At 38.2% G+C, this 16018-nt stretch overlaps 1 protein-coding gene across 3 annotated transcripts in view; it reads left to right on the top strand.

Annotated features, from left to right (window-relative positions):
* FRYL (FRY like transcription coactivator) overlaps positions 1 to 16018 on the top strand; it is a 183589-nt gene that overhangs the window by 145690 nt on the left and 21881 nt on the right. For all 3 annotated transcript variants that reach the window (XM_089525215.1, XM_089525212.1, XM_089525213.1), the window contains 7 exons: positions 184 to 324; positions 2463 to 2660; positions 3337 to 3498; positions 3618 to 3692; positions 3988 to 4164; positions 9901 to 10101; positions 12486 to 12656. In XM_089525215.1, coding sequence (XP_089381341.1) covers positions 184 to 324; positions 2463 to 2660; positions 3337 to 3498; positions 3618 to 3692; positions 3988 to 4164; positions 9901 to 10101; positions 12486 to 12656 — 1125 coding nt within the window. The remainder of the gene's footprint in view (positions 1 to 183; positions 325 to 2462; positions 2661 to 3336; positions 3499 to 3617; positions 3693 to 3987; positions 4165 to 9900; positions 10102 to 12485; positions 12657 to 16018) is intronic.

Genomic DNA, 16018 nt, shown 5'->3' with positions numbered 1-16018 from the left:
TGTTCATCAGCTTTCTAATTCCACTATCAGAATTTAAAAACAAAAACAAGAAAACATATTCCCAACATCTACACCGCATAACAAACCTAGCTCACATAAATACCTGTTGTTTTGAAGACAATAGACTGATTCTGTTTTGTTTTGAAGACAATAGACTGATTCTGTTTTATACATTTATTTTAGCTTTTAGAGAAAGGAATTGCCAGCATGCAGCAATCTTTACTTCAGATTATCTACAGTCTTTTGAGTCATATTGACCTGTCTGCAGCACCAGTGAAGCAGTTTAATCTAGAAATCATAAAGGTCATTGGTAAATATGTTCAGGTGGGTATTATTTAAAACAACTTGAATCTGAACATTCTATCTTTTGTATATATTCACACAGTGAATATATTTCCATAGAATGATATTTTGAACTTACCTAGTTAGTCTAGGTAAGTTCAAAATAGAATTCTGTGACAATATAAATAAATGATGGGATGAACCAGTTTTATTAATGCATGTATTTTATTCATTATATTTGGTTCTACAGAATGTCTATTAATATTGAATGTGTTCTTTAGATTTTCTTTTCTTTTTTGAGACAGTAAAGATGAACCTTGAATGTGCATTGGCCCATCATTGAACTTGGTCTGTTCAGTTTAGCTGTAACAAAGAGTCAGCTGAATGTTATAACAGAGTTCTGGAGAAGGATTTCAGCATAAAAATTCCGCATAAAATGTTTCTTGTTCTGAGCATATTCAGTCATAAGAGAGACTTGTAGTTCTTGCAGTAAGTAAACACTGAGTATATTGCTTTATAACAAAGCATTCAAATACAATTTGTAGTTCTGGTAATCCATTCACTGTTTTACATTTAGGAAGCAAGGTTTTCAAGATAATTCATTGAAAGTATAATTCCTGGAAGAGATTTAGGCTTTTTGTAGCTGGGTTGTTGTTGTTTTTGTTTTGTTTTCAGAATGCCTGAGGCATACAATTATTTCAGATTACCAAGTACTGATGCTATTATTTACCTTTGAACTACAGTACAAAAAGAATTTTAATCCTAATTAACTAGGGGAAACGTTAGTGCCCATCTTAGTTCATTTTTGCGCTTGATAACTATGCACTTAGCTTATTGAACTATAGTTGAGAGACGTTAAGCAAAGTAGATGTTCACTATAACCAGGGTTCACATAGACTGCCATCTGTTCATTGAACCTCTGACCTCTCATTTGGAACTCTTTTGCTTTATTGGCTTATATTTTTAATCAATCTTATTTACATAAAAGATGGCAATCATATTAAAGATATTACAATCAGCGATTATTTAATAGAGTAAGACTTACCAGTATGCCATCCTTTTCTTTCTTTCTTTCTTTCTTTCTTTCTTTCTTTCTTAGTAAGGAGGAATATATATATATATATATGCTCAGTTTATGTCCATTTTAAAACCATAATTGAGTACTGGTAATATTTTGATATAATAGTTTAAGATTAAATTATTCATTTCTGGATTTATGCCTCCGAAGGGGAGAAATAAAATGGATCATAAATCATGGCTTGAAGTTCATTTAAGATCCTGCTTGTTCCAAACCAGGTATTCATAGTTTCTAGTTTAATCACAGTTCACTTAAAGGATATGTGAGAACAGAAAAAAAGTTTATGCATATCTCAAGCTATTATGGAGATAACACGTTCATCCCAATATTTACACTGTGTGACAGGGCATTTTAAAATTACACTGTTGTAATGAATAATGCTGTGATAAAAGGGTCTGTTTAATTAATCACTTTTTTTTAGCCAGAGTTGAAGTCTTTGCAATCAAGTAAAATTCTACAGTTTGTCAACAACTGAAAAGCAAGCCCTGCTGTGTTTCTGTTCCTTCTTTTATTTTCTCTTTCCTTCACTGTAAGACTTCTGGATTTTCCCCCCTTCCTTTTACTGACCTCTCAGTTGGATGTACACATTTGTTTTGAAGTTCATCACTGCAAAATCAAGGAGAATGCTCTTAACTGAGACTCTTCCTGTTGTGTTTTCCTCTCAACTTGATCACTACTAAAGAAATTGGAGTCTGACCCCATGTGGAATTAGTATACTCCTTTCAAAATCACGCTGAGCCAATTGAAACAGCCATTCTAGCAACAAACATTTATTTCATACATCATGTTAGCAACTTGCAGTTCAATTAAACTGAATGATTTAAAGTGACTCTAGGAAAGCTATTTGAATCAAATGATGTTAAATTGATATTCATAATTTCCTGCACTGGATAGCAAGTCTCCATATGCTAAGCATTTCAGAATCATATTTTTGCATTGACCTGTTTCGTGAATATAGATGTCATGTTTTTTAAAAAATCTATTAATTGCCAATAATACAGATCTAATTCCAATTTGAGGTGGAAATAATTTTTGAGTTTAAGTTTCTTTACTATTTTTTCATTAACAGTAATATCTATACCATTTTTTCTATTGCTGTTAGAGTCCATATTGGAAGGAAGCACTTAATATTTTGAAACTGGTGGTATCTCGATCAGCAAGTCTTGTTGTACCTAATGATATTCCAAAGTCTTATGGTGGTGATATAAGTTCTCCCGAAATTTCGTTCACAAAAATTTTTAATAATGTCTCCAAAGAACTACCTGGGAAGACCTTAGATTTCCATTTTGATATATCAGAGGTAAGGACATCTTAACTGAAGCATAAGATTTTCCATGCTTAGATTTCTCTATTATGATGTTTTGATTTGAAACACTTGACTAGTTTGCTTAGCCACTGTTTCACTTAATGCCTGAATAACCAGAAATAAGTGATGTTAAGTCTTAATTCTGTTATTCATACACAGTAAATATGGTCTATAGTTAGCTCTTTAAACATTCTGCACAGGTTGATCATAGGAATGAAAACAGCAGGCATAATCCAAAGATCTACTTTAGAAGTACTGAATGGTTTTGGTGGAATTTCAAAATCTGATTATGATAGTTATGGGAAAATATCATAAAAGATGCAGTCTACTTTGGGAATTCAGAAATAATTGCATAGCTTTTAGATAGGAAATAGCTTTTAAATGCACAGTTCATATAGATCAAGCAAAGGATTTTTCCCCCCAGAAAATCAGTCACCAGCATCACTTGTGTTCCAGGCCTTTTATATATGACTACACAAGTCACTCAGTAATTATCTGGTTCATGTAGTAAATAAATCCACTCTGCGTTATCCCAACTACCTTTCAGTTTCTGAAAGTGAGACCTCAGAAATTCAATGCTGAGCTGAAAAAATTGAACTATAAACTTTCTTGTATAACTATACTATGCTATACTATACTATATATACTATAAACATTTGTTCATTTTTAGACACCAATTATCGGGAACAAATATGGTGATCAGCACAGTGCAGCTGGCAGAAATGGAAAACCTAAAGTCATTGCTGTTACAAGAAGTACTTCTTCAACTTCCTCAGGTTCAAATTCTAATGCATTGGTACCTGTCAGCTGGAAGAGGCCACAGTTATCCCAGGTGAATGACCTAAAAGTAATGTAATGTAGTAAGGATAATTAAATACAAAATCAAAATGCTACTGTTATCTAAAACATTTTGTCTCTGATAAGTGATTAGATTATTTCCTTTTCTTTTAGCGAAGAACTAGGGAGAAGCTAATGAATGTATTGTCATTGTGTGGTCCAGAGTCTGGTCTCCCCAAAAATCCATCTGTAAGTAGTTGGGGATTTTCAATGGAATATGATGTTCATTCATCAGACAAACTAGAACTCTGAAAGTAGTGAGATACTTACATACCAGCTAGTGTTGTTTTATGTTTTGTGACCTTAGAAAGTTTAGGAACCAGACATTTTTAATATTTGAGGGGGGGACAATTCAATGTCTTGTTGACAATGTAATTGGAAGTTGCCTCGACTTACTCCCATGTTTAATATGCAGCACTGGTAAATATTGTTTTTGATACTTTAATTAAATCTATGCTCTTCTGTATTGCTGATTCCTTTCCAGGTTGTATTTTCTTCTAATGAAGATTTAGAGGTCGGGGATCAACAGACTAGTCTTATTTCTGCAACAGAAGAAGTAATTCAGGAAGAAGAAGTAGTTGTAGAAGATAACACCAGTGAACAACAGTTTGGGGTTTTTAAAGATTTTGACTTTTTAGATGTTGAATTGGAAGATGCAGAGGTAAGTCTGAACTGTCACAGTTCCAGTTCTACACTTTTCCACAAAGCTTTTCTTCAAGTGAGAAAATATTTTGTGACCCTAGTCCAGTGATACTCAAACCTTTTACCCTTTGGACCCCCTTTACATGTACATGCAGACGTTCCCCTCCCTCCCAATTTGACAAAGTATATGAATAAAAATATTTTTGTTTATTTAGTGTGCATATTTTCATCCCCACATTTATGTACAGTCCGTCCTCGCCTTACGCGGGGGATCCGTTCCGGATCCCTCTGCGTAAGGCGAATTCTGCCTATGCTCGAGCCCCATTGGAAACAATGGGGCTCAGGTGCGGCGGCGCGTGGGGCGCAACAGGCGCGCACACCCATTCAATTGAATGGGACGCTCCGCCCTGCGCGCACGCCGCGGCTTGAGCGCGTATGCTCAAGGCCGCGTATGGCGCGGGCGCACCGTATATCCATATTTTAACATTTGATGAAGAAATAACATCATTAAAATTAAAACATCTTAGGTTAATTCAATATTTAATTCAACACATGTGTTAATTTCACACATAAAAAGTTTGGGAAGAAGAGAAGGGGATCAGAGCAAGTCTCACGCCGCCACCACCCTTGAGCAACTTTCGAGTGGCCCCTGGAGGTCCAGCCCAACCATTTGCGAACCACTACCCTAGCAATTCCCTTTGAATGTGAACCTGTATTATGATTAGTCAAAGCCATGGAAAAAATGTAGCAAATAGAATCTTCCTTCTAGGGAAGGGAGGTGCTCTTCTTGAAGGAATAGCAGCTTTTCTAGATTTCGTATTTTGAAAGTATGCTTGAAAATATATTTATTTCATGATAGCTGCTTACCTTAAATTTTCCTGATTTAGGCTGCATCCACACTGCAGAAATAATCCATTTTGATGCCGCATTAACTGCCATGGCTCAATACTATGGAATTCTATTTTGTGAGACTTTTAGTCTCCTATCAGAGAGCTCTGGTGGCACAACAAATTACAATTCCCAGAATTCCATAGCATTGAGCCATGGCAGTTAAAGCGATATCAAACTGGATTTTTTCTGCAGTGTGGATGCAGCCTTTGTGTATTATTTATTGATTTGATTTGATTATATTCCACCCTTCTCCCAAAGTGGATTTCTAATGTAAAGATAATGTATTTCTTTTTTATCAGATCCACTGAAATGGGTGTATATTTGAACTTTTCTTAGCTCCACACTGACTCTCTATTTAGGAATATGGCCTTAGTGTTTTGTAATTAATAATAGAACTGAAAATATGGATAATATTGCCTAAAGAAATTGTATAGTTGTATTGAGAGCACAAAATATAACCTTTGGTAGGATCAAAGCCTAAACAACAACCATATCAGTGAACATTTTAAATTGAATGCATTGTTATTTCATCGTCTTCTGTAATATTATCTTTGCACAAGGATTGTGTTGGTACTGCTTTGATCTTTAACCATTCATATCGTATTTCATAGTGCATTTGTCATCTTTATCTGCATTTATCTCTGTTCAAGTAGTAAAATGTAACTGTTTCAGTATACAATATATTATTGCAGTGCATGAAAACCATATGGAGGGCTCAATGCCATGTTGTTTGAAAGTTTAAGAATTTTATTATTTGGACAGAATATTTGGACAGACCAAAAGCAGAGAAGGAAGAAAAGAGAAACCAGTTTTCAAGTTGTACTGAACTATGCATAAAATAGTAAAGTACAGTTTTTGTGTAAGGTAGTATTAAATATTTTGAATTTCATTGGAGATTAAGGGTAAAGCTATGTCTATTATACAATTTAAAAAGCCAAAATTGTATCCCAAGACACTGCCTCTTGTGATATCTAAATTATACAAAAATAAGCAAAATAGTTTATACTATCGGAAGTACCCAGCTTCACAAGAGTTAGAAATCTCTAGTTCCCACCCCTTCTTATTTCCCACTTCTCTTTTTCTTTTCTTTCTTTCTGTCACCCTTTTCTTTTCTCAGAATGCCCCAGTAGTCATTCTTCCTGCTCACGCTTCTCCATTCATGTCCTTAGCAAACAGTAGGACATTGTGGAAGTGGCTTTTAATGTTTTGGTGACCCTACAGACAGCAGAATCAGCTGCCTAAACTCCTGGAGAAATGAATATCCCAGACCTCTTCCCTGTTTAGATAAAGTTAGGAGGTTTTGCAGCCTATTGACTCCTGCTGACATGGTGATATAAGACGAAATCCTGTAATGAAAGTTTACAGTAGAAGAGATTCTGCCTATCCCAAATCTTTGATTTTGCCTCTATTGCTGTGGACCTAACAGTTCTCTTCGCTTGGACTGTAGGGCAGATAATGGCAGATCGAACAGAAAGAACTGCTTTTGGGGGCAAGTACAACCACCCTACACTTCCTCTGTATAATTTAGAATACAGAGATGAATGACTAGTAGAAAAAAAGTAGCCACATGCTTACGGTCTCAGACAAAAATTCTTGAAGAAAAAAATACGCTTTAAAATCATCCTCATGTCTCTTGATAAATTGCATATTTGTAATAACAATATTAAAAAAAGATATGTTTAACTGCCTTGCCAAATATCAAAACTCGTTCCCCTAACCTTTTTAGAATATTGAAATATTTTGTGACTGCATTAAAATGTGAGGATAGGTTGAATTCACAAATTGTTTGCAGGTGTTTGTGTGTGTGATCATGACCAGTCACAAAATATGAACACAGAGTGGCTAATGTACAAATAAACTGTACAGGAAGGAAGTGAAATTTAATTCTCCAACTTACAGAGCATTTGTTCCTTTGAGCTCACAAATTGCTCCCTCTTTCAGCATTGTCCCACCCCAGTACGGACTCTCTGTCCCCAAACTGTAAACAAAATTCATTCAAATTCATTCTCTCTTTTTCTGACACCCCCTTCATCTAACCACACAGATCCACATACTCCCTCTGAATCACCCCTAAACTTTCTTCCACACACATCCACTCAACATATTCCCATTCATTTCCCAACAGAGAAGGTTGGAACATCCTCTGGAATGGAATGCTCCTCCCATTTCCTCCTAATAAGCAGGAACAAGAAAGACCTTCTGTTCCCATGTGGGAGGGGCCTATAGTCCTAATAGGAGAACTTTTCACCAACTGACACCTCTTGTAAGAGATCAGATTAGTCTGGCATGACTTGTTTTTCAATTGACTTTTTGTGATTATGGCATTCCCTTCTAAATGTTCAAAGGCTTTCTGTTTAATGATCTGCTTTAGAATCTTTCCTGGTATTGATGTCAGACTAACTGGGTGATAATTGTTAGGTTTCTCTTTTTCCTCCTTTTTGAAGATGGGGACAACGTTTGTCCTCCTCCAGTCTGCTGGGACCTCTCCTGTTCTCCAGGAGTTCTCAAAGATTATTGCCAATGGCTCTGAGATTAATTTGCCAACTAATACCCTTGGATGTAGTTAATCTGGTCCCGGAGACTTAAATTCATTTAGATTAACCAGATATTCCTGTACTACCTCTTTACCTATTCTTTACTGCATTTCCCCTCTCAATCTCTCTTTTCTTCCACACCAAGCACCTCCATTCAGGCCAGGGACTCCAGATTGTATAGGTAATTTTGGGAAGATGTCAGGTTCCAGCCCAAACAGACCCGCTCAACCTTCTCAATCAGAGGCCAGTACAGTGCCAGCAGGGGCCACCAAAACAGCCAGCAGGCATAACAGGGTGTCCCCAGTAGGAGGCAAGCTTCGAGAGTTTATACAAGCATGGGAGAACTCCACATCAGGTGAGTGGGTGCTGGACACATTAAAACACAAAAACCCGATAGAGTTCTTCCACACCTGCTGCAAGTGGTTCATCCCATCTCCCAAGTCAAAAAACCCTGAAAAACATCAACTCTTTCTGGAAGCCATCAACCAACTGCTGCTCATGGAAACCTCAGAAGAAATACCACCTGCACAGAAACAAAGGGTTGCTACTCCACCTTTTTTCTGCTGCTCAAAAAGGACAGCTTGTGGTGGTCCATATTAAATCTGAAGGGATTCAGCTGATTTGTCCAGATGAAGAGATTCCAGATGGAGACACTGTGGACCATTCTTGAGATTTCCTGTCGTTTCTGGACTTACGGAATGTGTATCTTCACATTCTCATTCACCCAGATTGCTAGCAGTTCCTCCACTTCACTTACAGTGATTGTCATTTCCAGTACCAGGCCCTCTTGTTCAGACTATCTTCTACCCCCCCCCCCCCAAGTGTTTACCAAAGTTATGGTCATGCTTGTGGCTCATTGGAGGAGGATGCGGCTTCACATGTCTCTCTACCTAGACAATCTCCTGCTTTGTTTAGAGTCAGAACGGCAGGCACAGCAGGAGATCCAGAGTGCTCCAGTCCCTGAGGCAACATGGATTTTTCATGAAGATGGAGAAGAGTTGCACTACACTGACTCAACAAATTCAACACCTGTAGGCCAGAATAGATACAACACTGGGGACTGTCTCTCTCCCCTAGGACCAAAATTGAAGCCATTATCAGGGCTGTCCATACCGTTACAAGGTAGCCAAAAGCAAGGATTTCACTTTAGATGACTATCTCCCCTGTACACGTTTCCATTACAGTGGCTCCTTCTATCACACCAAGAGGTTATTACTTGGAAGAGCAAGCAGAAGATCACAGTCCCTCAGAAAGTTCTCAGTTCCCTCAAATGATAGACTTCTCCAGCCATCATGGCTTTTGTAATACCCAAAGCTGAATAGCTCACAAAATAAGATGTTTCAGATTGACCACTCAGATGTTTGAGACACACTACAAGTGTTATTGAATGTCTGATATGAAACATCTAGGAATTTAAGAATAGTTCCTGTCAGTTTAGAAAGGAACTAAAGGACAACTATTATTAAAAGTTTCAGTTATGACCATGGAATAAAAAAGTGATTTCTGTCAAAGTCTGCTGATGCATGCAAGCTGACATGAAAAATGTGTGCTCATTTTTAAAACTCTGCATAATCAAAATAAGACCAAATAGGTAAAACCTTATGGCTCCATGCACTGTAAATGATATTTGTGTATTATATGTTTTATCAAATAAATGTAGATAAAAGTCAATTTAAGATTTCATCTCTGTTCTCCTCAAGGAATTCACTAAACCTGTTTTAATGTATGTTTACACAAACAAAAAAGTGCCATGGCCATCTTGTTTTAAGTGTTTGTCTCACCATGTTTTTTTAAATGAATTTTACTAAAATTTGGAGAGAATTAAATATCAGCAGTTTTGACAAAAGCTTTTCTAGAGCTTGAATCAGTCTTCAACTGTTTGCAAACAGACATAATAGAAAATGTCCCCCATTATAAAGTATCTTATAAGCGTTTGTCCTCGTTCTAATTATGTGTGTTTTTCTTTTTGCAAACCAGGAGCTGCAGGTAAGTTGCAGCCTGGTGCAGTGGCTTGTTTCATCTGTTGTCATCTGTGATGTATTTGTCTATCTGTGCTTGATAGTCATCTATCTTGTATTAAGAAATATGGTTATAGATAATTATACACTGAGTTAATTCTGATTATAAGGTATGTGCAAAAGAACATTAAGGAAATTGTTTTTGCCATGTATTAAAACCATTTGAATACATTGAATTAAATTTAAATCTACTATTAACTTAAAGGGCTGATTGAAACTCTGCTGTTTGTGTGGCTTTGTTTTGCTGTGTTCATGTCTGTGCTTTGTATATTCTGAGAGCTTTAAAATATATTTTTTTTCTGTTTGTTGCAGGGTGAAAGCATGGATAACTTCAACTGGGGAGTCCGCAGGCGCTCTCTTGACAGCATTGACAAAGGAGATACACCATCCCTTCAAGAATATCAGTATTCTGGTAGCACCCCAAGCTTGAACTTGACCAATCAAGAAGATACTGATGAATCTTCAGAAGAAGAAGCTCTAACTGCAAGTCAGATCTTATCACGATCCCAGATGGTAAAACATTTCTTATTGATAAAAATCAGGCATTTCTTTTTTTAATCCTTCAAATAATGGAACTGTCAACTGTTTTCATTAAGAACTGCCTTTTGCAAAAATGGAAGGCAGCAAGTACAGACTTGACCACAACAGAGTGTGTGTGTGTCAGGAACTGTGTGCCAGTGTTCTCCTTTCATGCAGTAAAGCAGATCCAGGACATATAGTCAAAATGAAACTTTATTGAAAGAAAAACCTAGCATACAGGCCCTGCGGCTTTGTGTCAGATCTAAGGTTACAGTTTGATCCATGAACTTTTATAGTGGCTATTTACAATCCCTCCCCCCCCTCCCCAAGTCTGTGTAATGGTTTTATTGGTAAATTTAACCCCAAACTTCTCGCGCTTAGCCCATTCTCATGACGTAGCCTATAACTGTCCATGTGCCTGGCACCTGATGATATCTATGAGATAATGTAACTTTCCCACAACCATCCAACTTTGAAATTATTATACATGGTTCTGTTCTCACCTTTTTCTACTTTAACAATTATCTTAACCTTATAAAACCTAGCACTCTTATCATTAATATATATATTATCTTTAAGACACTCAAACTTAAACACATTATCAGTATAAGTGTTTATCCCCAACGTGTGTGTGTGTGTACCCTAAACCAGTTAGCTTGATCTGTCTCCTCCCCCCCCACTTTCTTTTACAAGCCTGTATCCGCTGCTAGTGCCAGAGCTTCCTACACATACCATAGCTTCCATCCTAGCTCTCATGTAACCACCAGAACCTTTGTACATTAGTCCTTTCTATATATGTCCTTAGTTAACAACTAATAATATCTTAACAATATAACAATATGTCCCTCATCCCAGGTTTGTCAAAAATACCTGACCAGAAGCACTGTCCCAGGACAGGCCTGGATCTAACATGACCACCCCTGAACTAACCAATATAACTTTATACTGCAAATCCCATCTACTATATATCTGCAACTCAACTCAAATTTGTGGCGGAGAGCAGCTTTCAGATGCGTGTGCAACCTCCTGTAGTCCTCATAGTTCCCTGAGTTACTATTGACATGGCTTGTTAAGTGCTGATATTCTGTCAGTGAGAATTGCAGAGAAGCACTCAGTAGTTAGTGCTAAAAGCAATGGCGTAATGTGATCTGGAATAACTGTGTGTGTGGAAACATTGACATACTCAGGTCACAGATATTTCTGTGACTGGCTGTTCTTTGTCGTAGTCTCTGTGAATCACACAAATGGGTTTTCCTGCATCTGTGCAGAGACATTCGGAATCTTCTAGAATTGTTAGGGAAGATTTTTTTTTGGCAGTAGCTCCACCCACCCTATATACCCCTAGCGTTCCTGCTCTTTTCCCTCAGTTCCTTTTTGTCTGCCATGCTAGCAGCATCAAAGGAACTGATTCTTGGAATTACTCTCCATTTGAATTTCATAATGGTTATAACTATTTTTCTGATCGGTTTTGGCTTTAGATATCGACTTCTGTCATCAGATTTTGGCATTAGCATAGAGGGTTTTTTTCCTGGTTTTTAACTTGGTTTGACATCAGCTATTCTTGTCTAACAATTTGGACTTTGTTGATATTGCTGGATTTGTTCTCAGATTATTTGATAATGGTGGCGCTTTACAGGGCGGTCTGCCGGTGCCTCCGTTTCTGCTGCCGGGAAGCCTCAACCTCCAAACGGCGAGGCTTCCTGACGACCGAAAAAGAAGCCCCAAAAAGAGGCTTCTTTTGGCGGTGCACTTATGACACCGCAAGGTGCCAATGGCACATCATAAGTGAGCCGCGACATGCGGATGCTAAGCATCCGCAACGTCAAAATGGCGGCGCCCATGTCTATAGGGAGCCACCATTTTGTACGTACTAGGTACGTACTAGGATTAGGGCGTCCGAAAGGGATGCCCTTTCGTAACCCTAGTACGTACCTAGTACGTACGTTTTGCCCATGCGGAACGGGCCATTGACTTCTATCAGCAAGTTTGGCTTCCCAATCAATTATACATTTATACAGGTATTATAATGCAGTGGGCCCTTGTTATACGCTGGGGTTTGGTTCCAAGATCCCCCGTGGATAACAAAATCCATGGATGCTCAAGTCCCATTAAATATAATGACATAGCAAAATGGTGTCCCTTATAAAAAATGGAAAATCAAGGTTTGATATTTGAAATTTATCTTTTTTGAAAATTTTCAAACCATGTATGCTTCAATCCATGCATAAAAAATCAGTGTATAAGAAGGGCCGACTGTACCTATTATTAAATAGGTATTATAAAATGTCTGCATTTTGCTTTGTGATATATAGTACATCAGTGTATGGTTGGTTGGGTTTTCCTCTGCTTATTTGAAACTGCATTTTTTTTCTCCTTAGCTAAATTGTGACTCGGCTGCTGATGACACAGTACTAGACCATTCGGGGTCACTGCTGCAGTCTCAAGACTCTACTAGCAGTGTTGGAACGGAAGAGGTGCTTCAAATCAGAGCTGAGACCCCAAGTTTGGAGGTTTCCCCTCTAGATAATGCTAGCAACCAGCTGCCTGAGGTGGGGAGAAATGTGGGCTGGTGCATGGCTGATTTGGGCTCTTTCTAGCACTGCACAGTGGTCTTTTGCTTCCTTTCAATAAGAATTTTCATCTGATTTACTGATTTAATATTTTGATTTAACATTTGTATTTCTAACCTGTTGTGGTGGCCTAAAGGAATGAAGATGTCTCCTAGAAATGGATCTCTTCCTTTATGGATTGAAAATGTTCACCACAGGTTAAAAATATTTTTAAAGTGCAAGTAATGAATATTTTGTGGTGCAGAATAATAAGCAAAGTGGTTTCCTGGGTGTAGTAATGACCTCCCTGTGATGTTTCCTTTCTCATGATCTTCCTCCATTTTTTTGCTTTGCCTTTGCATTTTTGATTGGTGCTTTGATTGATATGGACCTCAGGCCAGCTGTGTTAGCAACTGGTTGATTCATCCAGTCCTTTTGAACAGGTCCCCTCTGAGCTAGTGGCATTTTTGTAAAAAAAGGGGGAAATGCTTCTCTGGAGTAAGCCTGATCTCATCCAGTCGCTGAAAAGAAATCAGTGAGTATGTCAAGGTTATTTTCAAAGAAGTAGCAATGTCTGTTGCAGCATGCAAAATAAAAAGGGAGGGGGAGAAAATAAAGAAATCTACCAGCATCATTAAGAGTGATAAAGCCCCAGGTCATTGTATATATTTATACAGTTGTGGGAGTGGGATACATACAATATACAAATTGTGACCTTTATCCCGAATCACTCACAGAGGGCTGTGTGAGATGATACAGGTCTTTCAGATTTTATAGTTAGTACTGATGTATGAAAACAATAAATCTGCTTATTCAAAGTTCCCTTGGAATCAAAACCATTTCTGAGGAGATTCCTTTTGTTGTATGTGCATATTAGTTCATGAGTCCTTCTAACTGCACAACTGTATAAATATACTTAATAATTCGGGGCCTTAAGGTTACTCTGTATTGCATCTGAAGAAGTGGCTTGATATCCACAAAAGTTCATTCTAAAATATAAATCAGTCTTAAAGGTGCTGCTAGATTTCATTTTTTCTCCCCTTCTGTCTTGCCCTTTCAAGATTATGTTTGACATTGCAAACAGCAATTTCTGTATAAGAACTGTAAGGCAATCCATCTTTGATTTCTAATTTTTAATAGGGAAAATATTGAATATGGCTTTGTAATTGAAATAAGGAACTGGACACCCCGTTTCCATTTCTGTAAATAGGGCAGGATACACTGCTAAATAATAAACTGTGGCTCTTGTGTACCATCATGACTTAAGCCTAGCCATTTTAAAGGGTCAGAGGAAATGGATAAAAGTGCCTCCAGTTTGGCATCTTCAGTTAATTTGATGATTATAGGACCTTTTGTCCTGTTGTTTCCAGGCAATTACAAAGTAGTTATTCTCTTTTTCCCCTTAGTCTGGTAAGCTGGTCAGATAGAATATGAGTGGCAGCAGCAAGAAGTGGTAGCACAGTAATAGCAGAAAACTCCTATAAAATGGGGAAGGAGTTGCTGGAGATGGACAATTCTAACAGAGCTAGGGAGCTTTAACTTGCTGTATTCCAAGATACATGTAAATATGCAGTGCCTTTTGTCAGAGCCTTCACTTCAGCTATGAATATGAGGCCTTTTCTTTATAGTGTTTATAAATACTATGATCTTTGAGATAGGTACGAGTTTAAAAATGCCATGTCTGTATTTGAATTTTGTTGTGATATTGGGTAAATATAATTTGTGTGCAGTGTTTGGAAAAATCAAACATATATATTTTTTTGAAATGCACAAAGGCAATAGAAGCCAGTAGCACTTTCTTGGAGTGCAGAAAATTGATGGCTCCCTGATCAGGGAGTAGGAGTGAGGAGTAAAGGAATAAATAATTGTGTTTATTTGGGTGGTATCTATAATATTGATGCAGATACAGATACTAATTGACTAATTGTACCATCATGCCCAACCTCTTTGTCAAATCTAGATCAACCTGTTAGTGGGGAAATCATCCAAATAGTCACGTGGAGTAAATGAATAAGAGGTTTTTACAGGAGTAGGAGTTTATTGTAACAAAATATATTTGTTACTCCTTATTCCTGTTATTTTTTTCACACATGCAAACACCAAAAAATAATTTTGTTGTATTGCACTGGGGAAGGGACTGGGAGGCAAAGAGGGACACTTACACACACACACATACACACATGCCAGCCTTCCAAAGCAACTGAGGCTTTTCCCTAGGGCTGGGGAGTAGGAGTAAAGGAGTATGAGGTTTTTATAGGAGTAGGAGTAACATTAAGAAAAAATATCTGGAGTAGAATAAGGAGTAACTCCAGAATCACCACTACTCCCCAGTCCTGGTCCTGATTACTGGAAGCCGTTCTCTCTGCTCAGAGAGATACGTTTCTTTTTACTGAAACTTTTAAAAAAAGTGCAATTAATAATAATAATAATAGTAATAGTAATATTTATTTGTATACCGCCCTATGGGAAACCAATCCGGGCAGTTGACAACAGTAAAATATAAAATATAACAATTAAAAACACTTTATCCCTCCCCCCTTAAGACAATATTAAACAGTATAACATATTAAAAACACAATATCAAGCATAAAAACAGCAATTAAAACTAAAAACCCTGATATCCCTCTGTTGATCCTCGACTATCACTAAGATGGGGCCACGGGAGGAATGAGGGAATCAGGGAACCTGGGCCGGGATGGTTAGTCTGGAAAGGCCTGCCGGAAGAGATCCGTCTTGACCGCTTTTTTAAAGCTGTCTAATGATGTTATCTGACGGATCTCATTCGGCAGGTCGTTCCAGAGTTTGGGGGAGACAGCAGAGAACGCCCTCTGGGAGGTCGCCGCAAGCCTAGATTTTAAAGGCTGCAGTAAGTTCCTCCCAGAGGACCGGAGAGCGCGGGGAGGATTGTACGGGAGGAGGCGGTCCCTGAGATAGCTTGGACCCAAGCCATTTAGGGCTTTAAAGGTGATAACCAACACCTTGTACTGGGCCCGGAAGCTGATAGGCAGCCAGTGGAGGGACCTCAAAACCGGAGTAATGTGGTCCCTCCTAGATGTTCCTGAGACAAGCCTGGCTGCCATGTTTTGAACCAGCTGTAATTTCCGAGTCAAGCACAGGGGTAGCCCCATGTAGAGTGCATTACAGAAGTCAAGGCGTGAGGTTACCAGCGCGTGCACAACAGTCTCGAGATCCCTTACTTCCAGAAAAGGGCGCAGCTGGCGTATCAGCCGAAGCTGATAACAGGCACTCCTGACCGTCGCATTTACCTGATTTGTCATCAGGAGCAACGAGTCAAGGAGCACCCCCAGACTGCGAACACAGTCACTGGAGGAGAGTGTGACCCCATCCAGGACTGGAGGTTG

This window comes from Sceloporus occidentalis, unplaced genomic scaffold (genome assembly GCF_023333645.1).
Source record: "Sceloporus occidentalis isolate IW3139 unplaced genomic scaffold, rSceOcc1.0.p SCAF_5, whole genome shotgun sequence".
NCBI lineage: Eukaryota > Metazoa > Chordata > Lepidosauria > Squamata > Phrynosomatidae > Sceloporus > Sceloporus occidentalis.
This window is presented reverse-complemented; position numbering and strand designations above follow the sequence as displayed.